This window comes from Rattus norvegicus, chromosome 17 (assembly GCF_036323735.1).
Source record: "Rattus norvegicus strain BN/NHsdMcwi chromosome 17, GRCr8, whole genome shotgun sequence".
NCBI classification, from domain to species: Eukaryota; Metazoa; Chordata; class Mammalia; order Rodentia; family Muridae; genus Rattus; species Rattus norvegicus.
Window position 1 is genome coordinate 86990648 of NC_086035.1, and position 27884 is coordinate 87018531.

General features: G+C 43.0%; 1 protein-coding gene across 12 annotated transcripts in view; it reads right to left on the reverse strand.

The window, feature by feature from the left end:
• C17h10orf67 (similar to human chromosome 10 open reading frame 67) overlaps window positions 1–27884 on the reverse strand; it is a 111923-nt gene that overhangs the window by 19847 nt on the left and 64192 nt on the right. For 10 of the 12 annotated variants that reach the window (XR_010058939.1, XR_005495400.2, XM_039096205.2 and 7 more), the window contains 6 exons: window positions 26246–26317; window positions 24919–25263; window positions 12705–12767; window positions 12284–12363; window positions 12144–12209; window positions 9152–9239 (listed from right to left, as the gene is read on the reverse strand). Coding sequence is in view for 10 of the 12 variants with exons in the window: in XM_039096205.2 (XP_038952133.2) it covers window positions 9152–9239; window positions 12144–12209; window positions 12284–12363; window positions 12705–12767; window positions 24919–25263; window positions 26246–26317 (714 nt within the window). In the remaining 2 variants the exon portion in view is untranslated. Of the gene's footprint in view, window positions 1–8293; window positions 8844–9151; window positions 9240–12143; window positions 12210–12283; window positions 12364–12704; window positions 12768–24918; window positions 25264–26245; window positions 26318–27884 lie in introns of those variants that run through there. The other 2 variants (XM_063276741.1, XM_063276745.1) reach the window with 2 other exon arrangements.

A 27884-nucleotide genomic window follows, 5' to 3' on the forward strand; every position in this document is an offset into this window, starting at 1 on the left:
ACAGCACAGCTAAAGTTTCAAAAAATTCAAATTATATATCTGTATATATATATTTATATTTATATAAAAAGACCAATAATAGCAGTGTGTTATGCATCAACAGCAGCAACAGCTTTTCCAGGTTCTGCAGTCATCTGAACAAAACTGTAGAGACATCCAGCACACTCCATTAAAAAAAAAAAGTAAAAAAACAAAACCCGAGAAAACAGCACAGTTCTGATACTCTTGTGGTACCTGGCACCATTTTTTTTTTAAATTAGCTTCTCAATCATCATCTGGAAAGAAAACATTCTGAGCAACATCATTAAAAACAGCTCTGATAAAGCATGGTCACTACTACGTATCATAAAGCAGGTACAAGCTATTTTACATCCACAGAGGTATGATACAGTACTGTCCTACATCTATAATACTAGAGGATACAATTTAAAAGGCATTATTTGAGACTTGATTCTACTTTTCCAGCAGAGGGCCCAAAGGATGGTGTGACACAGCTTTGTAAAGAAACATACTCTAGACAGGATTTCCTTTCACTAGTGGCACAGTTCTAAGGATTCATTCTCTCCATGAATGTCAGCTAAAACCGTTATTTAAAAAATGAAATATCCCTAGAACAAAACCGTATAACCACCGGATTCACATGAAGATGACCTAGTGGAGACAAGCTGGACCTCACCTTACCAACAAGCTATCAAATCTGTTATGTTTAAACAGTGAGACCTCCAAGGAAGGAGATGCCAAGTAGTGCTTCAAAGCTTCGGACCACAATCAAACACAGCATCCTTTTCAACAGAAGCAGAAGCTCATCTGAATATGCTTATGGATGCTGATATCAACATTTAATCATCTCCTCACTCATCCAGGAAAAGGGGGAGATCAGTTACTACTGTACTTTATTGTGTTCAACCAAATCACCATGTTACAAAAATAGCAAGCTGCCATAATAAAAAATAAGGCTCCTCTATCCAGCACCAGATAGCATCATTTTACTTTCAAGCCTAGAAATTGCACACTTGTATATAAACCAACCGAAGATGAGGATTGAGAGTTCATCTTGGTGGATTTTTCCTTTGATGAATATGAAGTGTCCTTCCTTATCTTTTTTGATGACTTTTAATTGAAAATTGATTTTATTTGATATTAGAATGGCTGCTCCAGCTTGCTTCTTCTGACCATTTGCTTGGAAAGTTGTTTTCCAGCCTTTCACTCTGAGGTAGTGTCTGTCTTTGTCTCTGAGGTGTGTTTCCTGTAGGCAGCAGAATGCAGGGTCCTCATTGCGTATCCAGTTTGTTAATCTATGTCTTTTTATTGGTGAGTTGAGGCCATTGATGTTGAGAGATATTAAGGAATAGTGATTATTGCTTCCTGTTATATTCATATTTGGATGTGAGGTTATGTTTGTGTGCTTTCATTCTCTTTGTTTTGTTGCCAAGACGATTAGTTTCTTGCTTCTTCTAGGGTATAGCTTGCCTCCTTATGTTGGGCTTTACCCTTTATTATCCTTTGTAGTGCTGGATTTGTAGAAAGATATTGTGTAAATTTGGTTTTGTCATGGAATATCTTGGTTTCTCCATCTATGTTAATTGAGAGTTTTGCAGGATACAGTAACCTGGGCTGGCATTTGTGTTCTCTTAGGGTCTGTATGACATCTGTCCAGGATCTTCTGGCCTTCATAGTTTCTGGCGAAAAGTCTGGTGTGATTCTGATAGGTCTGCCTTTATATGTTACTTGACCTTTTTCCCTTACTGCTTTTAATATTCCCTCCCTATTTTGTGTGTTTGGTGTTTTGACAATTATGTGACGGGAGGTGTTTCTTTTCTGGTCCAATCTATTTGGAGTTCTGTAGGCTTCTTGCATGCCTATGGGTATCTCTTTTTTTAGGTTAGGGAAGTTTTCTTCTATGATTTTGTTGAAGATATTTACTGGTCCTTTGAGCTGGGAGTCTTCACTCTCTTCTATACCTATTATCCTTAGGTTTGATCTTCTCATTGAGTCCTGGATTTCCTGTATGTTTTGGACCAGTAGCTTTTTCCGCTTTACATTATCTTTGACAGTTGAGTCAATGATTTCTATGGAATCTTCTGCTCCTGAGATTCTCTCTTCCATCTCTTGTATTCTGTTGGTGAAGCTTGTATCTACAGCTCCTTGTCTTTTCTTTTGATTTTCTATGTCCAGGGTTGTTTCCATGTGTTCTTTCTTGATTGCTTCTATTTCCATTTTTAATTCCTTCAACTGTTTGATTGTGTTTTCCTGGAATTCTTTCAGGGATTTTTGTGATTCTTCTCTATAGACTTCTACTTGTTTATTTATGTTTTCCTGCGTTTCTCTAAGGGAGTTCTTCATGTCTTTCTTGAAGTCCTCCAGCATCATGATCAAATATGATTTTGAATCTAGATCTTGCTTTTCTGGTGTGTTTGGATATTCCATGTTTATTTTGGTGGGAGAATTGGGCTCCGATGATGCCATGTAGTCTTGGTTTCTGTTACTTGGGTTCCTGCGCTTGCCTCTCGCCATCAGATTATCTCTAGTGTTACTTTGTTCTGCTATTTCTGACCGTGGCTAGACTGTCCTATAAGCCTGTGTGTCAGGAGTGCTGTAGACCTGTTTTCCTGTTTTCTTTCAGCCAGTTATGGGGACAGAGCGTTCTGCTTTCGGGCGTGTAGTTTTTCCTCTCTACAGGTCTTCAGCTGTTCCTGTGGGCCTGTGTCTTGAGTTCACCAGGCAGGTTTCTTGCAGGGGAAAAGTTGGTCCTACCTGTGGTTCCAAGGCTCAAGTTTGCTTGTGGGGTACTGCCTAAGTCCTCTCCACGGCAGCAGCAACCGGGAAGATCTGCGCCGCTCTTTCCGGGAGCCTCCGTGCACCAGGGTTCCAGATGACGTTTGGTGTTTTCCTCTGGCGTCTGGATGTGCACAGAGTGCAGTCTCTTCTGGTTTCCCAGGCGTGTCCGCCTCTCTGAAGGTTTAGCTCTCCCTCCCACAGGATTTGGGTGCAGAGAACTGTTTATCCAGTCTGTTTCCTTCAGGTTCCGGCGGTGTCTCAGGCGCAGGGATCCTGCCGCTCCTGGGCCCTCCCCTACGGGAACCCAGAGGCCTTATACAGTTGCCTCTTGGGCCAGGGATGTGGGCAGGGGTGGGCAGTGTTGGTGGTCTCCTCCGCTCTGCAGCCTCAGGAGTGCCCACCTGACCAGGCGGTGAGGTCTCTCTCCCACGGGGTTTGGGAGCAGAGAGCTGCTGCGGGCCGGGATCCGCGGGTCCTGGTGAGTGTATTTATTCGTGTATTCATATGTATGTATGTGTTTCCGTATGACTTTTTTTCTATCCCCGTAGCCTATCTGAAAGGGGTGTGAGGTTAAATGTTTAATGGGGGAAAACACCATTTAACCTACCAGTAGATGAAGAGCACTTGTTACAAGAGGACAGCCCTGCCACCTCTTTCTGTGGAGATCACCACATTGGTGTGACAGTAGGCTGTGGGGGTAGGAAACACACGCAGAAGAATATATGACCCAAGGAAACAAGAGCAGAAGACAATGGAGGTGAGTTTATCCAAGGGTGTTGTGGATAGGATGTGGGAAAAGTTACAACCAATAACACACGAGAGGAAAACTCAAGCCCAAATAAGATCTTCACTTCTTAGATTCCTCAAAGTTGTCTTAGCCAATGGAAACCATAACCAAGGGGTGGGCGAGATGGCTCAGTGCTTGCTGTGTTATGGTGGGTCAGTCCCCAGCACCCACATGGCGGCTCACAGCCATCTGTAACTGCAGCCTTTTGGGGCACTAGACACAAGCATGGTACACGTACCCACAGTCAGACAAAACACTAATACACATAAAATTCAAAAAGTAAAAATGAAAAAAATATAATCATGAATGCGGTGAGACATTAAGACTAAGGGAAAGACACTGTGCCTACTGTTCTGTGGCTCCCTTTACTGTGAGGACATTTGCCCAACTTAGTGAGTACAGATAAGAGTGGTCAAAGGTTCCTCTAACCCAGAGGTAGGGGACACCATTCAGAATCTACCTAAATTGTGTGCTTTAACAAGGTACCCTGGCTCCAAGGGGAATCTGTAGCCTTAGTAACGAAAGGAGGATGCATCTAAGGGCCTGAGGTTAGAAGACAGCATCATGTATACGTACATGATGTATATAAACCTGGAACATATACATATATGATACACAGAAACCAAACCTGTAACAGAGCTGATGCCTTTCCTGACAGTTACATCCGCTAGCCTGCCCCAAGGCACAGCATTAAAAGTCAGAGGAGAACCTTTTCCTTGATTTATCTGCAGCAGATCGGATAAACCATTGGCTAAGGAGACTTAAGAAACGCAATTAAAAATAAGTCTTAACAGTCTATATTTTAAAGGAATAGATGTATCGATTCTAAAAACACATAAAATTTCTAAGCATATAAAACCGGAAAGATAGTATTGGAAAAGAGGAACACAAGTCCTTACGTGAGCTGATTAAAAGGATTACCAGAGAGTTGTTAGTGAGAAGGCGTGGGACTCACACAAAGACCCACAAATAAACTAGCAGAACAGGACAGTGTTTAGAAGTAGACCAATAGAGTCACAGTTGATTACTGTAAGGCAAGACAACTTGTGAAACTGCACACACACACACACACACACACACACACACACACAAATATACCAAAATGAGGTGGTCACAGTCTGGGCCAGGAGCACCAATGGGAGCCTGACTCAGAGAGAACAGCTGAGATGGTCTTTTACCTTGCTGGATTGGTGCATGCCTGAAATCCCGGCACTTGAGAAGCTGAGGGAGGAGGACAGGGGGTTTGAACCAGCCTTGACTGCATAGTGAGACACTACTTGTCCTCAAAATAGAATACCTTTGAATTTCAGAGTGCTTAGACAATGGCAGGAAAAATATATAATGAGGGGCCAGGAGATGGCTCACTGGTTAAATCCACCTGCTGCACCATCATAAAGACCAGAGTTCAGGTGCCCGTACAATAAACCAGGCATTTGTTGCTCATTTGTAATCCCCGCTCTGGCCAGGAGCGGATACTGGAGGCTGCTAGGGCTTGCTGGCTTTCTTCCTACCTGAGAAGACAAGACCTGCTTCAGAGGCCGAGAAACGGTAAAGAATGCCCAACTACATCTGCCTGTCTCCCCACAGGTGCATTAGGTACCTACACACGGACGTGCACCACCGACACCCACACCAGCCAATCAGTTGATCAATGAGCGGTAAAACAACATTCTGACTAAAGTTCGCTTGCAGAATAACAACATACTACAGCTAAGTGACAGTTCACGTGTACAACAGCGAAAGGGTGGGCTCAGGCAATGCAATTTCAGTTCTGTAAGTCGGAGGAATCTGTAGTCCAGACGCCCAGCAGTAGGAATGCAGTTGATATTAACAGAAGAGGGCACTTAGAGAGATCTAAAAGTCAAAATCCATTATGTTTTGTATAATTTCCAAAGATGGTGGTCCTTCTTGAAGGAGTATCTAGTAATGGCCAGTGAAGACATTGAAAGATGCTCAATATCTTTCAGGGAAATAAACATGAAAGTGAGGTACCATAGTTTTAAAGATGAAAATCACAGACAAAGGCAGGCATGGCTGCACACACCTTTAATCCTGGTACCCAGGAGGATCTCTAAGTCTGAGGCCAGCTTGGTGAACCTCTGTCTCAAAAAGACAGACAGACAGACAGCCCCCACCCCACAAACAACTACAAGAAAATGTGATACTATTAATGTAGGAAGGATAGAGAGTATAGGGAACTCTCATCAACAGGAGGCAGAGTGCCAGCACTGCTCTGCTTCCACTGGTACGGTGTCATTTAGATGTCTGGATTAGACCAGTTCTTTGTGGATTCTGGATGTTGGTCCCCACTCTGACGCACAGCTAATAACGATCTCTTCTATTCTGTGGACTGTGTGCTCGCTCTGCTTATAGTTTCTCTCAATGAGTTCTGTCTCATGGGGTCCCATGCGTTGACTCCTGGGGCTAGTTCCTGTGTTCTTGACAACCTGTTCAGAGAGCACTTGCCTACTCCAGCGTCCTGCAGGATGTCCCTGCGTTTCCCTCTAGCCGTTTCAGCATTTCAGATGTTAAAAATTAAGACCTTTGATCCATTTTGAATTAATTTTTATAAAGAACGAAAGGCACAAATCTATTTTTTTCCTCTTGACAGCTATCCAGTTTTGCTAACACCATTCGTTGAATACACCACTTTATCCCCATTGGGCGTTTATGCCAGCTTTGTCAAATATTAGGTGACCACTGGGGCTAGAGAGACGGCTGCTCTTCCAGTGGACCCTAGTTCAGTTCCCAGCACCCACAGGGCAGCTCACAGCTATCTGACACTCCATTTCTAGGGGACCCGACACCCTCACACATACGTACCTACAAACAAAACAGCAATGCACATAACAACTAAAAAGGGACCATCAAAAAATTTTAGGAAGTTGGTGGCCATAGCTTCACTGTTTATTAGTGGGTTCTCTGGGTCTTACCGTTTGCCCTCATCTTACTGTTTGTCTTTATACTAGCACCAGTCGTTGTCACGATGGTTCTGTGATACAGTTTGGGGCCCGTACCCTGCTCTCTCAGGACTGCTTTGAGTATTTGGTCCTTTGTGGTTTTATGTGGATTTTTGAGGTTTTCTTTTCCCCTAAGTTTGTCAAATATGACATGGGAATTTTTATGGGTTGTATTAATCTGTAGATTGATTTTGATAGTGCAGTCATGTTTACAGTTTAGTTCTGCCTGGATAGAAACGTAAACACGCTTTCCACTGTCCAGTGTCTTTTTATCCTTCCTTATGGAAGCATGAAATTTTGTTATAGAAGGTTTTCGCTTTTTTGCTTACGTTTCTCTCTCTCTCTCTCTCTATGTATGTATATATATATATGTATATATATATAATTTTTTGCTTAGGTTTATCTCTCTCTCTCTATGTATGTATATATATATATGTATATATATATAATTTTTTGAAGCTATTATGGACAGAATATTTTTTCCCGACTTCTTTCTCCAGAACACTGTTGATATATACTAAGGCTAGGCTAGTGCTCTTTGATAAATACTCATTTCCATAGCCTGTAACTTTACTGTGTTTATCATACATAAAGAGTTTTCTAGTAGATTCTGTGGTGTCTTTAAAGTACAGAATTGTGTTATCTGCAAATAAGGATAGTTTGAATTCTTGTTTTGAACTTATGATAAGAAAATTTTGCCAATCACTTCACATTTTGAGTGTTGCCACCTATGTGGGCTTCACTGCAATCCTAGCATCCAACAGGCGAAGGCAAGATGATCATGAGTTCAAAACCAACTTCAGTTTTGTAGTGAGCTCAAAGCCAGCTGGGACTATATGGGACTCTGTCAGACTGAAAATGTCTGATTAAGCAACACAGCCTTTTTGTGGAACTTTCTGTTTTGTTTGTTCATCTGAATAAATATCCAAGATGAGGATAATGCTGGGTGAATTTGTAACCTTCAGTGAGGAAGAGAAAAGGAAGAGAGAAAGATATTCTATGTGTTCTCTGTGTAGACTCATTTTGGAAGATTTTAAGAGAAAAGTCTTACACTCCTCAGTTTCTAAATAGATTTGATTACAAATGCTATCATGACAGGCTAGTTCAGAACTCTTTGATCTCCAGTAGTAACTTCTTCCTAAAAAATGATTGTAAAGTGATAAATACTGAAAAAATGTGAAGGAACATTACTTTAGACTATAAATCTCTTAATTTTTTAAAGAATTTATTCTCTCATATATTACAGTTTTCCCTTCTTTCTCTCCTCCCAGCACCGTCTCCATGGTATGGCTCCCCATCTACTCTTCTGTTTCTCTTCAGAAGGGGGCAGGCCTCTCTGGGGTATCAACTAAACATGGCATATTCAAGTTATAATAAGGCTAGGCACCTCCTTGCATATTAAGGATGGACATAGCAACCCAGTAGGAGGGGGGAAAGTCCCAAGGCAGGTGACAGAGTCAGGGACAGTCCCTGCATCCACTGTTAGGAGTCCCACAGGAACACTAAGGTACATGACCGTAACATGATCATACAAGCTACACAAACCATAACACGACAACGAGCCTCTTAAGACACACCCTGCGGCCTGATTCTTATGCCCCGTTGTAAAAAAACACCCAACGGATCCAAAGACAACTTTATCCTCATAGCAGAAACTTATTTACCATGTTGATTGACTTGTCAGTCGAAGTTTACCAGATCCATTTCTATTCCAAATAAAAAAAATTATAAACATCCCCATTTACTTTTTGCAAGCAGAACTCTTTCATTAAGACAGAGCAAGTAGTAGTCTATTTCAGTGTTAGACTTGACCTACAGGTCTCCGAGTAGGGTGCATGTGCCACAGGGGTTCACATATTGGAGACTTGATCTCCAACGTGTCATAAAGACGTGATGGAACCTTCAGAAGGTGGTGGCTAGTGGGCGGTCCTTGTGTCCCTTTGGGGTATGTTATCAAAAGTTAGTTCTTGGGCAGCTCTTGCATTTTCACTAGATGGTGCTTACATGGAGGAAGCCTGGATTCTCTTGTTCTCTCTGCTCCCTGACTCAGGATGTGAATACTTGTTCTGACAGACTCTCCTGCCACTGTTGTTTATCATGAAATGATGTGGCCAAGAGGAAGCCCTTGCTGTCAGCCTACACAGTTATTGGATTTTGAAGCTCTGTGAGCTAAGCGAACCCCTTTATTTTGTCATGGTGATGAAAATTTGGTAAGTACAGTTTCTAATTCAAAACGAATGACTCAGCGCTCTCTCTTCTTCCTTTTGGAGGTGACTGGAGACTTGACGCATGAGCTTTCATACTCCCCAACGCAGTATCTATGGTCAAAGATGAACAAATGGGCAGACACCACTATTCAGTATAAGTAGCACACTCTGGGACCTGCACTGGCTTCCATCATAGCTCAACCATCACGCTGCATTACAAGTCTTGTTTACACATCAGTGTCTCACACCAACTGAGCTCTTTGGGGCCCTGCACTTGCTCTATCCCCCCAGGAGCTGGGTGACTCTTATGTGTTAGTTCCAGAGCCTATGGTATGATAACAGTTCAATAAAGGATATCTATCTTTCATAGGCATAAACATCTGTATTTCAGAGACCATCTAAGTAGTCTATGTACTTACGACATAATTGAAAGAGCTGTCAGCAGTCACCGCACACTGCCGATAAAGTGCTTGTCTAGTGAACATCTCATTCTTTAGGACGTGAAAGCTGTGACAGAAGAAGTTATATAATAAGGTGTTTAGCCATCCTCAGATAAGAAGAACACATACTGTGTTGGTAGGAACCACATTAAAATTTTAAATATTCCCAAATAAAAAAATTAAAAATAATTTAAACATTTCTTTCTTAAAAAACTTACATATCCTAGCTCTGGGAAGAATATCTCTCTATCTCTATCTCTATCTCTATCTCTATCTCTATCTCTATCTCTATCTCTATCTCTATCTCTATCTCTATCTATCTATATCTATATCTATATCTATATCTATATCTATATCTATATCTATATCATCTATATCTATATCTATATCATATCTATATCTATATCTATATCTATATCTATATCTATATCTATATCTATATCTATATATGATTAACTTTCCCTCCAAGTCCAGACTACAGATTCTCATTGAAATGAGGTTATTTTTGAGAAATGTCTGTTTTTAGATCTGGGGCACAAATATTTGGGGAGACTGTGGGATATGTTATTCTACTAGAAATCAAGGGGTCATCAAAGATTAGGTAAAAACAGTGCATTTCTCATCTCTGGGAGGCTCCCACTGACTTGAGATTGGAGAAAGTAAGTATCAGAAATAACAAGAACCACAATTTACTACGCAAGAAATATTTAGCTCATTTCCACTGTTGACAGTGCTAAACTGAAGAGATTCATTGTTAGAGACATAAGGTCTGGTGTGGCTGGACATGCTTTTTCTAGTTATTATAAATGAATAAAAATATCACAGCAAATGTGGGGAGTATGCTCACTTGTCTAGTATGGGCAAGATCCTGAGCAACAACTCCAGTATCAGAGAAAAAAAAAAAAAACAAAAGACAATGGAACAGTTAATGACTCTCTAATCCCCTCCCATGCCCTACCCTTTTGAATATGAGCATTTATAAGCATGATTGACAGCTATGTTAATACAATGCCTGCCCCACTTTGCGTGTGGGAGCAAATGGGCTCATCCACAACTCTAGGAGCCCATAAGAGCCTCATGAATTCAGATCATGAGAATGGAGACTCTGAGATCACAAGTCTTGAAAAGGGTTTAGACTTGAGTGGACACTGTAATGGGTAAGATGAAGGGAGAAAGAGTTGAAGTGTCCTGGGATTGCATTTGGCATGTACTAGAGGCATAGATAATTTGGGTCAAAGGAGTAGCCATGGTAGACCGAATATTCCTTGCAACTAAAGTGCCCGCTCCTTCCCCATTCCCTCTCTGTAATGTGTGTAGTGTGCATGCGTGCATATAGGTGTGTTACGGTTACTCACCACACACCCGGTAGCTATGTATTGTTCACTCCATCTTTCCATTTATTTCAACTGCTCTATAATTTCTTACTTTTCACTCTCCATGTGTTTGTGTGTGCAGACATGCGTATGCCGCAGAGCACTAGTCGGGGTCAGAGGACAGCTATGGGAGCCATTTCTGTTCTCGTCCTACCTGGATTCTCACAAGAGAACTGCCCTAAGTTGAAGACCTGCTTGGGCTATAGCATGAGACATTGGATTATACAGAAAAGAACATAAAGTAGCTATTCCACCGAGCACAAAACAGTCACCAGTAGACACGTGGGACAGAACAGGAGCACAGAGATCATTTTTCCCCCCAGGAGGGGACCTGGACTCCCTCTCTGGTGCTGTTTTTGGTATCACATGAGATCTTGGTTGTTATCCAGTCATAACAATTTCAGCCTTTGGTGTAGGATTTTTACACACCATGGGTAGAATGTGGTTATGACATGCAGGGCTAACATAATACATTTCACCCTGCAGAGTGAATGCAGTGCGTGAATGTCATGCAAGAGTTTCAAGCTTAGCTACACTGACCTACGTCAGCCCATCACTGCCCCCCCATACGTCTCTTGCAAAGAAACTTCCAATACATAATAGATAAGAAAACACAAGTGAACAGGAAATGCATTTTCTAATGCTCACATGATAGGATATGGTGGGAAAGGAACTTTAATCTGCATGGCATATATATTCAATAGAAACATTAGCACAACTATTCAGGATTTAGTTTCTTTCCTCTCTCTCCTTGCTTGCTCCTCCCTCCCTTCCTCCTGTTTTTTTCCCATCCATGTTCATGTTTTCTTAGTGTTCTATTTACTTAGTCCAGGTTCTCTATGAACTTACTATGTAGGTAAGGCTAGCTTTATACTCCTAGTAATCCTCCTGCTCCAGCGTCCCAAGTGCTGGGATTAAAAGTGTGTGCTACAGAACTTTGCTCAGAATTTCTACTCTCATCATCAAAAAGATGAAGAAGAAGAAGAAGAAGAAGAAGAAGAAGAAGAAGAAGAAGAAGAAGAAGAAGAAGAAGAAGAAGAAGAAGAAGAAGAAGGAGAAGGAAGAGGAGGAGGAGGAAGAGGAGGAGGAGGAGAAGAAGAAGAAGGAGAAGAAGGAGAAGGAAGAGGAGGAGGAGGAAGAGGAGAAGGAGGAAGAGGAGAAGGAGGAAGAGGAGGAGGAGGAGGAAGAAAAAGAAAGGTAAACAATTCAGGGGGAAGAAATTAAGTGATATGTGAGTAAAGTACGGGCGAGGGACTATGGACTTGTGGGTAAAGGATCAAGCACTTTGTGAAGATGACTCAGACCAATTTTCTTCACCAGGTCCAAACTGCTGCTGAGGAAGATGCCTGAGTGTGTCAGATTCCATTCAGGATGGAAACAATGGGCCAGAGAACGAGAGTCTTGAATTCCTCTTTCTTCTGTATGACTCTGCACACTTCTCTATTCTCCACCAACTATGCTGTGTTTCATATTAAGAGTACATGAGGCCCTTTAGCATTAATTATATAAAGAAAAACAGAGGAGCCCTCACTGTCTCAAAGGATGAACGAGTGGTTGTATTTCTACAAGCCCAATTTTTATACATCCCCACACGGTACCTGTTCCTGAGGATGAGGAATTTCTTCTCCCAGTTTTTGTTGGAGTGATCCGTATCCTTTTTAAACCTGGAATACATTTTTAGGTGGTTAATTGGTGCCTCTGCTGCAAATGGACAGCCCTGAGTCATTAAGGCTGATACCTTTCTATTCTCTTCCCCTCCTCTTCCAATGCAGATTTTAAAAGACTTATTTGACTCTCCAGAATTTTTTTTTCTTCTTCCTTTTAATAAAAAACAAAACAAGAAACAAGAAACAAAACCAAACAAAACCACAGCACAAGGTTAAGGGCATGAATAGACTCACTCCTTCCTCCTCAAGGAGAAAAGGTTATTTCTGCTAAATAGTAAACAAACCCTGAGAAAAATGTTGAGATTCTCTTCAGAGAACAATGAGATACCCTTGAAAGTCTGTGGAAGTCAGAAGACTTCAAGAAAAACGAACACTCCTATTTCCTGTAAATGATTACTTTGTTATTTCTTAAGGCTGGCTGGAATCTATAAGCGATCATGAGGTTAAGAATTGAGATCCTAGATGGTGAACTAGGATTAGTCATTTTCATACCTTAATCATCTGATATTTCATAAATAATTCTTCAGGCACCACATTAGGTAGTAGAAATGTAACCTGTGGAGAGAAGGAACCATGGTGAAGACAAAATGTCAGGTTGAAGATTAATGCCTTAAGATGGTCTTTCTTTCTGTTTTATCTTTTCTTTTTTTTAAAAAAGGAAACAGAGACTCAAAATTTGCCATCTGTAGCCCAGAGGTCCTCACTGTCTCACTTAATCCCTAAAACGCAGTGTGCACAGGACACATGCACAGATGGGAAACCACGATGCTACCTGTTCAAATTTTACCATTACATAACTAAAGCCTTTTAAAAGACTTACTTTCTGTGCACAAGTGTTTTACTTATATGCACACCACCTTGTGCCTGGGTCCCACAGAAATCAGAAGGCATCAGATTTCCTGGAACTGGAGCTATACACAGTTGCTAGTCACTATGTGGATGCCGGGAATTGAAGCCAAGTCCTCTGAAGGAGCAATGGGTGCTCTTAACCACCTGAGCAGTCTTTCTAGCCTAATGTACCTTTAAATGTCTTAAAAAGTGAGGCAGGGAGCTATTTACCATTGAAGCCAGAAGCTTTTAAAAAACAGAAACAAACAAACAACAACAATAAAACCCAAGCACTTGAAAATTATAGTAAGTTTCTATTGCTATACTTTCCTGTTAGAAGGACGGCAGGTTATTTGGAAGTGAGAAAATGTGTTGTGTATCGAAGCTTGGGGGATAGTTGGTGAGTGCTTGCTTTGCTAACACCACCATGCCCAGAATCCATGTTAAAAATTCAGGCTTGGCAGCTTCAGCTTCTAATTCTAGAGGTGGGGAAGAGGAGACAGGTGGATCTCTTGAACTTACCATTGGGGATATCGAGATACCCCACATTGGGGTAAAATTTTTTACCATTTAGATCATATAGTTCCCAAATAAAAGACACAAAAATCTTTAGATTGTAAGCTTAAAAGCAGTAGAGCCAGGCAGATCTCCGCCCTCTAAGCTGTTTTGTTTACTTACCTGTCAGTAACCCGGAGATTATCACTCACCATGTTTCACCAGGGCTCCAACAAGTTAGCTCTCATGGCTAGGGCTCAGGGTCCATCTACCCCATGATGACTTAGTCGTCCTTCCTTATGGTCCCTGCCTGATACCACCTCTCTCTGTTCCCCCCCAGTAATTGGCTGCTGCCCATGATCTTTAGCCAATACTTTTAAATCAGGGAGCACAAGGGTTACATAACACAAAGGCCGCTCTACATGAGGATCTGCTCTTGGAGCAACCAGATCTTGGGGTATGGAGTTTAGTGTTTGAATACAAGCAGCACCAGACCAACCCCTGAAACCCTGTGTGAAAAAGGAGGAGGAGGGAGGAGGAGGAGGAGGAGGAGGAGGAGGAGGAGGAGGAGGAGAGAAAAAGAGTGTCAGTCACATGGTTCCAGGGGGGTGACAGCTCAATGAATCCTTATGGGAATATGCTCACACCCATCTGAATTCACCAATAAACAAGTATATATTGTGTGTGAAACTCTTGGCCGGGCTGAAAGCATAGCTCAGTGGCAGAATATTTAGCTAGTTCACATGAGGTTTTAGTTCTTTCTCCAGAAACACACACACACACACACACACACACACACACACACTCACATGCACACACACTCACATGCACACACACTCACATGCACACACACTCACATGCACACACACTCACATGCACACACACAGTCACATGCACACACAGTCACATGCACACCTACACACACTCACATGCACACACACTCACATGCACACAGTCACCTGCACACCTACACACACATGCACACACATGCACATGCACACACACACACTCACATGCACACATACACACACATGTACACATGCACGCATGCACAGATACAAATCTTGGTTAATAAATCTTATATTTCTACGTAGCTGTAGAAAAGTTCCTAATCAACACTACCAGTGCATTTTCAAGTGATGCTCTGTGATTTCCTCATAGCTTCAAGATCCATTGCCTTTCGTGGTAGAGTTGACTGTGGTAAGGAAGGTCTGAAGCCAGGTCTTGGTTTAAGGATTAGAGAGAGCTGAGCAGTTCTGCATTCTAAAGAGAACGAGCTCCCTCAGATAAACAAAAGGAAGAGCTGAAAAGATGGGGCAAACCTGCAGAGTGGGAGGTACCAGTGTTTGATGGGCAGTTAATGACCAATACGCAGACTGGTAAGTGCTCGATTTGGAGTAGCATCTGGATGACACAAGCTCAGTCACTTACCTAATGTCAGCTTGCTCAAACTCACGTACACAGAGGTGTAATGTGTGTAGGTGGTACAGGGGGAGTGTTCAGAGAAATCACAGCATCAGATTGCATTTAGCTCTGAATCTTGACGGTCAGTTTTCACTATTTTATTTAGCATAATTCTCTGTGGGTGATGCATGGGCCACAGGGGGCATGTGGTGACTACAGAACAATTTGGGGGTTGGTTCTGTGTTTCCGCCATGTGAGTCCCAAACTCAGGAGGTCAGGCTTGGCAGAAAGTCCTTTACCCATGTCGTGGGTTGGTCCTGATTCTCATCTTTGCCAGATTTAGAAGTTCTTATGAGATCAATACTTTGTTTGTTTGGTGGGGGTGGGCTCTGGGAGGGAGGGGGAGGGAAGGGGGGGAAGGGGAGGGAAGGGGAGGGAGGGGATTCTTCCTCTATCGCTTTCCACCTCATAAATAAAAAGGACTCTCTCTGAACCTGCAACTCACTGATTGGCCGGATTGGCTGGCCATTAAGCTCCAAGGATTCTCCTGTCCCCACCTCCCAATGTTGTAATTAACAGGTGCACACTGCCATGCCCAGTGGTGCCAAGGATCCAAACTCAGGTTCTTGTGCGTGAACGGCACAGTACTACACGATGAACAACCTCTCCAGTCCTGCACATGGCGTTGGTGAAGCACAGTTCTGGGTATAGCAAAAGAGCATTTCCAACTCTAAAAGCCAGTCTGTACATATGTGGCACTGTTCTATAGACTGGGTGCAGGGGAGCCACGGAATCAAGGGTGAAAATGAGGAGGCCGGTGAGTGTGGGCATTCTCATTCTGCATCTAGTCAGTCATGATGTGAGTGGTTTTGCTCTAGTCCACCCTCTCTGACATGATGGACAAAAATACCTGAAGCCACGGGCAAAACAAATGTTCCTCCATTGTGTTGTTTTCTTGATTGATAGTGACAAGAAGTATGAAAACCACACTGATTAAACAAAATGAACATTGGCGCAGTAAGCAGAGTGAGGTGAGATTCAGCAGCAGATTTAACTCAGGACTGAGAGAACACAGCTCAATTGGTAGAGTGCTGATTCAGTACACGGAAGGCTCAGAATTCGATCCCCAGCACACACAAGAGAGGTGTGGTACGGCGGTGAGGAGGGCCAGTATAGTGAATAGTTTGCTAACTTGGGACTCACCTTGGTTTGGGCTATGTGCATAGCCCTCTTCTAACAATGCACTTGGCGTCCTGAGATTTCATCTGCATGTGCTATGGGCGGATCTCTTTCTCTGAATAATGCACCCAGCCACCTGTTGACTGAGGACCCCAGTCTGTGGGGAGGTGTACATCCACCACCTCTGAACAATGCCCTAAGTTTCTCCTTTCCTTAAAACAGATTCTGCTCACTGGCACTTTCTTTGTGTCCAGTGACAGAGTGGGAGCCTCTCTGTCTTAAGCTCGTGCTTGGGTGAGCGTGCAATAGAGCAAATTGTAGCACCAAAGTGGCCTTTTAGGGAGAACCCTCTGTCTCCCAGCTTATGCTTAGGCATGACCGAGCATCATATGATTAAAATTACATACTTTTTAGAAATGGGCATGCATGGTAGAGCAAACATTTGTATAACTTAATCTGTCAGCCAAATCAGAGAAGTATCTAAACTGTGCTTTTTAACAAGCAAACTTCTTTTAAATCCAATAGAAGGAATCCCTAAGCAGTGACCGAGGCTGTTGAAACCCTCATTTGAGTGGCCTTGCTGTCGATATTGGCAGTGTATTTCTTTCTGGTCTCTAGTCCTGCTTTGATGTGAATGAAGCTTTCTTGTTACTTTAAGATCTATGTAGACTTTTTTTTTTAATCAATTCTTTGAATAAGAAGCCAAGAACATGGAAACACCTGTTCCAAACCCTGACCAACAGAAGCAGTGGTGCCAGCACTTAGGATATGGAGGTGAAGGGTTAGGAATGCAAGGTCCTTGGTGGTGAGTTAGAGGCCAGCCTGAGATATGTACAGACTCTGCCTCACAAAACAAACTGACAAAAATAGCAATTAATCAAAATTATAGGTTCACCATGCCTGAGGGCAGCCTTTTATCTCTTGACTTTTAACACAGATCTTTTGTAACCATTGGAAATGCTGGGGGAGGAGTTAAAAAAATGAAAAACAAAAACAAAAACAAAAAAGATCATCCAAGTGACAGGAGACAGACACATTTAAGGACCATTCCATCCATTTGTCCCCAACAAAAACAGTCCCCTCGAGCGGTCTCTCTGCAAAGCCATGTGGTACAGAGTGAACTCAGAGCTGTAGACCACTGAGGTCACTGGACAAAATCTCCAAGCAGCTCAAGGTTTTCACCACAATGCTAAAGAAATTTAACCCCAGTTTTAAAACGTCTATCTCAGATAATTAGGAAAACAAAACGGAAAAAAAATGCCATATTGAAAGGTATTGGTGTCTTATTTTACAGTATCCCAATTCATGCCAGGGATTAAAGATTCATTTTAACATTCCGTGTTTGGATTTGTGGTGAAATTCAGTACCAATTTTTAAGGTCCTGGTTTTCCCAAAGGATGATCAACTGTGGAACTAGAGATAAGACTGCGCTACGGCCTATCTCCTCTGATGTAAATAATTATTCAGTCTTCCCAAAAGATAGTGTAATCGTGACAATGGAGATACCATTTCTTTTCATCAAAAACAAAACAAAAAAGCAAGCAAAGCACCTCCCGTTGACTACAATATTTGTTCCTTGTACCAAGTCAAATTTTCCACCTTGCTACAGCACATTCTACTGAATCCTGGCGCTGCCACTCTGTTTTGCCAGCTGCTGACATTCCTCTTTCTCCGGAATACACATGCTGGTCTTTCTGTGGTCACTGCATTGACAGGTGCAAACACTGGACCGCCAAGCAGAGATGGAAATGAAAACCGATGGGCGGTACTTAGCTTCCCGAGAGGGAGAACACACATCGAATGACTGTATTTGCACAATCAAAAGATGATTATGAATTATTTCCACAAGGGTGTCTCTCTTTTGACTTTTTATATTATTATAACTAAAATTTCAAAACTGAGAACATTCATTTTAGGGGCCAGAGAGATGGCTCAGCAGTTAAAAGCATGGGCTGTGCTTGTTGTGAACCCAAGTTCCATTTGCAGCATCGACACGGTGGCTCACAGCCATCTGTAACTCCAGTTCCGGGGAATCCAAATAATTTTCACTGATATTAGAACTTAGGCTTTTAAAAATTTCTTAAAACTTATATGAAACAACTTCTTAAATTTGGAGTCGATAGCCAAGGTTTGGAATAGAAGAAACGTCACCGTGCTTATCAATTGCCATGAAATTTACCACATTACTTGTAATAGCCACATACACCTGTTTTCTTTTCCGTCTTGTCAAAAGTTCTTTCTCTCCTAATTCCTGTTGGTATAAGGCTTTGGCTACTCTTTCTGAGCCTAGTGAAAGGCATTTCTCTCTCGCCACCCTCAAATGCATCACGGTCAAAATCATCTTTTAACTGGGATAGGTAATCTCAATCACTCACTCGATGAGAAAGAGACTCAGTGAGAAAACGAGCGTCTGCGCATGCTTGTGAGGGATGACGTAGCTTCTGGGCAGGTCTGTGAGGGGCCATCCTGGTTAGGTCTATAGAGAGAGGAGGGCCTTTCCTGAAAGTGAGTACCACCATTGCTTACTTTGGGTGTTAGACTGCATAAAGAGGAGGCTAGCTAAGCCACGCACCGTGTTCACCCTTCTCTGCTTCCTGACAGTGCATGGAAAGTCACTGGCTGCCACAAACTCCTGACGTTCATATTCCACTGCCAGGAAGGACAACGCCTAGGCGCTAAGAGCCAGGACACCCTTACCACGGCGGCAGGAAAGAAAAGGAAATTAAGGCACTAACAAAAAATTACTTTTTTTGGTCTAAATGCTTACTAAATGGTCAAGTGACCTTTATATGAACACTATCGTTATCTTGCTAGCAAACGACTACCTCTGACCGGCACCAGTACACCAGGGGTAGCCATGGAAGGCGAAGGAAGAGGAGTTAGCTGCACGCGGAAGAGTTTAGTCTTTGTGGGCATAACATACAGGGTTTCAGAGCAGCTCAGGCGGCTGGAGAGACTCGTCCTTGCACCCAGAAATTTTGTTAATGGTGGGTTTTATCCATAACAGATATCAAGTCATGAATTTAGGAGACTGTATAAGAAAAAAAATACATATCTAGAATTTAAGAGGTGGCCTGAGGATTGGACAACAAACACTCAAGTGAGCAGAATCTCTCTGCTGCAAAGCAAATATAAAAAGGAATCTGGGAGATTGGCAGTGCTGGGCATGGAACCCAGAGCCTTGAAGTCCTAGGCAAGTGTTCTACCACTGAACTACACTGCACAAGAGGGAGGCTATGCTACAGCAAAGCTGAGCTACAGTGCACTCCAGGTCAGTCTTAGAGGACACAGAACAACGGAAGCAAATGGAGAACAAAACAAGTGAGATAAAGGTAGAAACTTGAACAGCATAAAGCCCTTCGAGTAATTTTTGAATCATTTTCGATTGTTCAGGAAATACTAAATGCTAACTTCTCTAACAAGTTTTAGTCCCAAGTATATTGGAAACATGTGTTTGAGTCCCAACATAAAATTTTATGGAAGATGGAAACTACCTTTAGGTAGAATTTTTTTAATTAATTAACTGGTTAATTAGTTTATGAGACAGACTATGTGGTCCAGGCTGACTTCAGACCCTCAGATTTCCTGTTTGTCTTCAGTAACCTTGTGCCAAGCCTCTAAACTCAGTTTAATTTTAAATGGGATATTGCCCAGATTCTCAGGTTGGGTCTCTGAGTGCAGAAACTAAAGATGAATTTTTTAGGGGAATTTGATTTTAAAGCAAAGCAAGCATTGTAGTGTGTGATTGATCTGCAATTGTTTCCACAGGGTAAAGTGATTATTAATCTTATAGAAATGAAAATGCAACTCTAAGGCCAGGGACATGGCTCATTGGGAAAAAGTGTCTCCTGACAGTCTGAATTCAATCCCCAGAACCAGAGATGGAGGCACACATCTGGGACCTCAGGACTTGTTGCAAAAACAAGAGGGATGTTAAGCCAAGAGAATTTTCTGGAAGCTCATAAGCCAGTTAGCCTGGGGTATGCAGCACACATACACACACACACACACACACACACACACACACCACACACATACACACACACACACCACACCACACACACACACACACACCACACCACACCAAACACATACACACACACACACCACACCACACACACACACACACCACACCACACACACACACATACACACACCACACAGACACACACAGAGACATACACACATATACACACAGACAAATACACACACAGACACACACACACATACACACACACATATACACACACACACACAACCCCTACAGGCATGCACACATGCACACAGCACATTTACATGCACACATACACACGCATAAACAAATACAGCACACACATACAGCACATGTGTACATGAGTTCATGCCAGTGTAAGTGGAATTATTTTGTATTAACATCATCCAAACACAGTAAATACCTTCTGACAGCCTCCAAAGACCACACACGTCACACCCAGGAACTTTTCTGTATGACTACAGGCATCCCACAGTCAACAACCATCAAAGTTCCTGGCGTCCCTCTGCACTCTGTAAAACTAAAATTTGATTTAGCGGATACATTGCTTTCTTCCCGTGGACGGTTTATTTTCAGCCTTATGTGTCATTTAGCCAAACGAAAGGGTTGAATGGTGGAGATAATAATTTGGTATCACATAATCATCTTACAATCACTAGCTTGCAGAATGATTATAGTTATGTCTGCAAACTGTTACAGAAATGTTTTAGTAGTCATTATTAAGTGTTAAATATTATATAGTTTTTGTTCCTTTGCTTTTTGGCCTGCATGAATTGCTTTGTATGGTGAGAATGGGAACAAGATCGGCCTTGTCCCTTGTCCTATTTCCCACACAGAAGGGCCCTGAGCACACCTAAACGTATGCCATATGGCTTGTCATCGTAGACCAGGCTACCCCAAAGGAGGCTCTCAAGTCCTCCAGAGAAGTATTCGCTGGGCGTGACCTTAATTAACTAATTACTTGGGGTTGGCTGAGGGGGAGGGAAACCCAAGAATCCTATTTAACCTTGATACATGAAACCCGAGTATTTGAACTGGTTTTTTACAGCTATCAGAAAGTAAACTTTACATAAGTACCCTGTACAAATAGAAATTTTATGTTGTGAAATCATTTATGAGCTGAAAATCTGAAGGCGATGCGTGTGCGTGCTTTTCAGACTGGCTGAACACTGCCTTTATCACTGTTTGTCTCCCCCAAGGCAGCATGTGCTCTGTTCCCACCAAATGACACAGATTTCAAAAATAAGTATGATTAATTAGGAAGTGAAACGGCTGATGTAATAGCTCAGGCAATGAGCTTTCCGGTGTCGTTTCCCTGTGATGGGTATCACAAAGCCCTTAAAAGGTCATTCCGAGAGGTCTAGAAACCCCCACCCCACCCGAGTTAAATATTTAAAGGTGGTCCTAAGCTGTGTGGCACTGACAGAAGTTAATATGCATTGTAAAAGGAATCGTCACACTGGAAAGTGGCCTTGGGACTAGAACCACTAACATAGGTGACAGCAACTGTCATGGAACAGAAAATACATTTGAAAATGGAATCAGTTAAGATGTAAGGACCAGCTTAGGTCCCCGTGCCCTCCTCTTGTCCAATTACTACCTACTGTTAAACAGTGAGAGTCTCAGCAATGGATAGAATGTTCTCTGAAGCTCTGGTCATGGGAGCTTCTGAGCCAGATTTCTAGGATTCAGTTCCAGCCTTGGGGTCATGAAGGTGACAGGGAAGGCTGCTACTGTATCTGCCCCCTGCTGCTGGGACCTCAGCTGGGAGCTCAGCTGCTGAGCCTGGCTGTTGGTGTTACTCTTGCCCTATATAGCCAGCATCCAGCATGTTAGAGCCCAGGCCTCCTTGACAGGTACCTACGTCATTGTCCACTGAAGCATTCACTGGGAACAAGATCCCCAGCATCAACTCACTAAGCTTAAGGCTTAAACCAGGGCCCCTTGAATCCTTCTAAGGTCTGGACACACACAGCCATGAATAAAGAAACTAAGTGCTCAAGCTTTCTATGAACAGCCTCCAGAGTCCATTCAATGATGGTTTTCAAACTTACTCTTCAAGAATGGACATTCACAAAGGAAGTATTACAAGTCAGTGACCTTGTAAGACTGTGGGCTCATCTCTCCTTGCCAGGTAACAACTTTGCCAGATACAGACAGGGAGGCATAGTGGGAATCTGAGCCTGTCCCTCGAACCCTGACACTGCCTTTCTTCATTGTCAAACAGAGCAATCTCTCTTAGGTCTGTACTCTGTGTGTGTCCATGATGTCAGCCTTCACAGGGAAAAACTCGTCTTTTCTGAGTGTGGGAAATAGAACCTATAGAGACATGGTTGGTGAGTACCGTAACACTGAGCTACACCTCCAGAAACTCAGAAAAATCTTTTTGGTTTTGAAAAGCTAGGGCGTATAACCAGGGTTCTTGGGCAAGGACCTCTTGCTTTTCTGCTCTGGTCCCCAGGGTGGCTGGCTGCTCTTCTTGTTCCTTCTGCAGGTTGTTCTGATGTGGTGTGTGTGTGTGTGTGTGTGTGTGTGTGTGCGTGCGTGCGAGGGGGGGAGGGAGAGGGAAAGAGAGAGACAGAGACAGAGGCAAAGAGAGAGAGAGGAGGGTGAGGGGAGGCAAGGCAGAGACAGATAGACAGACAGACAGACAGACAGACAGACAGATGACATGTAAGCACCTGTCGAAACAGTCAGAGGTCAGAGGTGGGCCCCGGGTGTCTTATTCTACTGTGCCTCATTATCTTGAGACAGGGTCTCTTACTGAGCAAGATACGTTTCTGGCGAGGCTGACTGGCTGGCCTGTCTCACTGGGAATAGTACAAGGTAAGGCCTAAGCAGCCATCCTTGGCATTTTAAATGAGGGGTGGGAACTCCAATTCAGACCCTCATGCATGCCGGCTTGTACTGCACTCTGACCCACTAGGCCATCTCCCCATCCCTCTGATCAGTTTTTGTTTGGTGGGAACTTTAAGAAAAACATTTCTCAATATGAGAATTATGAAAAACAGCCACTTCTAGAACTAAGTCACTGGTCAGTCACAGCAAAGTCTCTTCCTCAGAGGCTTATCCAGTGTTCCTCCTGACTCTGCATTTCAACTTTCACAATGGAAATGTTTTTCCTTCCTTCTTTCCTTCCTTCCTTCCTTCCTTCCTTCCTTCCTTCTTCCCTTCCTCCCTTCCTTTTTTCCTTTCTTTTCTCCCTTCTTTTTTGTATCTTGGTTTTCTTCTGTTTTTTGAGACAGGGCTTGCAGTGTAGCACTGGCTGGCCCCAGACCCACCCTTGTAGTTCAGGCTGGTCTTTGCATCATGATGATCCTGCCCCCTGCCCCCTGCCCCCTGCGCCCTGCGCCTCTGCGCCTCTGCGCCTCTACGCCCTGCCTCTAACCCTGCCTCTAACCCTGCCTCTAACCCTGCCTCTAACCCTGCCTCTCTCTGCCTCTCTGCCTCTGCCTCTGTTTTTGCCTCCTGAGGGCTGGGACCACATAAGCAAATACCACTATACCAGCTGGGAATGATTTCTCTCACTTCTTGATGGAGAAGTCCAAAGTAGACTGTCTTTTCCTGATAGAGTAATATGCTGGATCTCTCTCTCTCTCTCTCTCTCTCTCTCTCTCTCTCTCTCTCTCTCTCTCTCTGAGTGATCTACCTGTCTAGTTAAATGGCTTAAATGGCCTAGATTCTTTTCTTTCCCCTTTGTGAAGCAAGGTGCTCTGTCTTTCCATACCCTATAGATAGGTAGATAATGCTATGAGATCTTGCAGAACATGATTCAAGGACACAGAAGCTCTAAGCATCTAAGTGGACACTCTATGAGAAGGGCTATACATTGGCCCCGGTGAGTCACCAGTTAGCTCTAAAATCTTGTCTAGATACAAAATTCATGGTGCCCACAAACCATGTGCACCTATACCCCTCATTATCCCCACAGCTAAGCACACAGAAAGTCCTCCCCAGGATCATGGGAATGTAGTCTTGGGGAACACACTGCCCAATTACAAGCTACAGCATTGCTACTTGTCGCTTTTGTTCAATACCCTTACAAAAGAAAATTAGGGGATAAAGGGTTTATTTTGACTCTTAGTTCCAGGGTACTACCCGTCTTGAGGAAGTCAAAGCAGCAAGGAGTTGTATCATCTGGTTGTACTGTATATACAGTGAGAAAACGGTGTGTGGGGGGGAGATTAATATTTGTTCTTAGCTAGCTTTCTCCATTGCATGCAGTTTAGAATCTCAGCCCAGGGAATGGTACTGCCCGAACTCTCACACGCCACCAAGCAGCAGAACTTCAGAGAACTGATTCTTAACATGGCTAAGGGGAGCCACCGCTTATAACCTATGCATCTATGTCCCCAATAGTGATATCTAATCTAGCCGAGAAGTGTAGACTCTTGTGGGAGCGAGAGGACCAGATCCTTCCATTTCCTTCAGGGAGACATCAGCACAGAGTTAGTGCAATTCGCCCTAGCAAGCATGAACTTAGGAATTTAGGTTCTCAGATTTTGCTAATTCAGCAGGGATCTACTAAGGTGTATAAACTAACCTATACCAGGTAGTCCACTGTGGGTAACTCTCTCACTTTGAGAAAGCTAAGGGATTTACCAAGAACACCCTGGGAGTTAGCTTGTAGAGCGCCTACTCTAAGTGAGCGTTGGGTGGGTTAGACAATGAGTCCGGGAGGCTGCTGGGCAGAAGTGGTGGCTGCAAGGCTCGGCCAACAGAACAACAACCCACTACATAGGAAGTACGTGAAGTGCAGTGGATAGTGGTAAGGCGCATGGTTCTTACACGCTTGTCTGAAGGCTTTGAAAGGAGACTGGTAAAAATCTCAGAAGAGGTAGGAGCCATGGCCGTCGTTGTCGTCGGTGTCGGCGTCGTCGTTGGCGTCGTCGTCGGCGTCGGCGTCGTCGTCGGCGTCGGCGTCGTCGTCGTCGGCGTCGGCGTCTCTATTGTATCAGGGATAATGGTGGCAGAAGGAGCGAACGTAACCACAGGAAATTTCTTCGATGCCTTCCTTTTCATCTTTGGAGACACACTGAGGGAAGTTCCAGGGGGCCGCACAAACTGTGAGCCCTCTCTGGCTTGACGCGTTAGGTAGACAGAAGACTCTCTTCCCTTGGCAAATGTTCCTCTCTGCCCAAAGAGAGTTAACAATTATTCTCATTTTACCTTTAGAGTTGCAATCCTTACCTGTCCCTCCCCTGAGCAGGAACCCGGGAGTGGGCAGTTTACTCTCAGCTGAGGCTCATCTGCCCTCGTTCCTAGTGGCACGGCTCGCCTTTGGCTGCCTTGAGTGGTAACTGGAATCGGATGTCCCTCTATCCCATTATTCTAGGAAAAAAACCTTGAAACAGATACATTCCTTGGCAGCAGCTGTAGGGACTGTTTTTGTAAAACTGGTGAGGTGGCAGTCTGAAGTTTGTATAAAGGTGGGAAGGAGGGGGAAGGAGAAAGGGGGAAGTGCGAGGCAGGAACTCATGTCCTAGGGTTTACAGCAGCCTGTCTGAAAAAATGGCTTGCTGATTCTACTGTCCATTTTCTTCCTCCCCTCCCTACTTCCCTCAGCTTCTATCTCCCACCTAACGATCCTTTTGTTTTCTTTTTTAAAGACTTATTCCATTTTCTTTCTTTCTCTGTGTGTGGGTGGGGGAGGGGATGGGTGTGTGTGTGTGTGTGTGTGTGTGTGTGTGTGTGTGTGTGTGTGTGTACATGGATGCTGCTGTCCTCAGAGTTCAGGAGAAGATATTGCATCCTCTGGAGCTGGGGTGTGGGTGGCTATGTGCTAGGAATTCGCCTCTTCTGAAGAGTATTACCCACACTTGATTTCAAGCACTTTCATTTAAACTCATATACGAGAAAACAATGGCATGCTTTTGAACCCAGACAGATAACAATAGCAATAGAGATAGATGGATGATAGGTAGATGATAGACATGATTGGTACACGAGAGACAAATGATGATGATAGATAGATGATAGATAGATGATAGATAGATAGATGATAGATGATTGGTACATGAGACACAGATGATGATAGATAGATGATAGATAGATGATGGATGGATAGATAGATAGATAGATAGATAGATAGATAGATAGATAGATTCCATACAACCTTGCCGCCAATACGGGTGGCTATACTGGCATACTTCTTTTTAATTTCAATGTCCTCTTTCTGTCTGTTGATCTGTAAAAACCAGGAGCCATATTATAATTTATGATTTGCAAAGATTAAAAGGAAGAAATCGTTACAAAACATCTGAAACATATTAATGTGCTAAATATAATTAGAAAACAAACTTGTACCTAGAAAAAAGTCCCTTAACGTAAGTGAACAGAAATACATGTGTGATTACTTCAGTTGTTCACATCTATTTACCCTCTTTCACACAATAGGTAATATAGATACATTTTGTTTGCTTATTGTGTGTATTTTGATACCTTATTATATTCTTATAATTCTCATTATAATTTAAAAAAATATAAGATAACAGCTAATTCCCAACAATATGAAGAATGAAATTTTGCTTTACAAGTTAATACTGATTTCCAGTCATAAAAATAATTCTATCAAAATTTTTTCTTATAGTCGGGGGAGTAAGCTTAATAATATGCAGGGGGCTAAGTTAAAATTGATTTTGCAGATAAATAATGGCCTTTATTTCTTATTGGATACTTATGTATTTACATTTCAAATGTTATCCCTTTTCCTGGTTTCCCCTCTGGAACCTCCCTTTCCCATCCCCCTCCCCCTGCTTCTATGAGGGTGCTCCCCCTCCCACCTACCCACTCCCTCCCACCCACTCCCACCTCACCGCCCTGGTATTCCCCTACACTGGGGGAAATTGAGCCTTCACACGACCAAGGACTTCTCTGATGCCAGACAATGCCATCCTCTGCTACATATGTGTGGAGCCAAGGGTCCCTCCATGTATATTCTTTGGTTGTTGGTTTAGTCCCTGTAAGCTCTGGAGGGTCTGGTTGGTGGGTATTGTTGTTCTTCCTATGGGGTTGCAAACCCTTTCAGCTCCTTCAGTCCTTTAACTCCTCTACTGGGGTGCCTGTGCTCAGTTCAGTCTTGGCTGTGAGCCTCCAATTCTGTATTTATCAGGCCCTGGCAGAGCCTCTCAGGAGACAGGCTTCTGTCAGCATGTACTTCTTGGTATCCCAAATAGTGTCTGGGTTTGGTGTCTGTATATGGGATGGATCCCCAGGTGGGCAGTCTCTGGATGGCCTTTCCTTCAGTCTCTGCTCCACACTTTGTCCCTGTATTTCCTTTAGACAGAAGCCCTTCTGGGTTAAGAATTTGGAGATGAGTGGGTGGTCCCATCCCATAAACAGGGGCCTTGCCTAACCTCTGGATATGGTCTCTACAGGTTCTTCCTCCTTTTTGTAGGGCATTTCAGCTAATCTCATCCCTGTTGGGTCCTGGGAGCCTATCAAAATATTCTATTAATGCATGCTTCGATACCACTTAGACTTGTTTAATATAAATTTATAAGTTATGCTAATGATTCCAATCATGGCTAAACTTATTTGAAATTGAAAGGTGATAGGAAATACATGTAGCCAATCATCTGAACAGCATCTGAAGCGTTCTCACTTTAAGCATTGATCAGAACTGAATAGAAACGTGTCTTATAACATCTTGTTACCTGAGAGGAGAGTTACTAGTGCCCAGGAAGCCCTATATTTAGTAACAGTGGGTTTAAAGTTAAACCTAATATTATAGTTAAACCCTATTACAATAATTC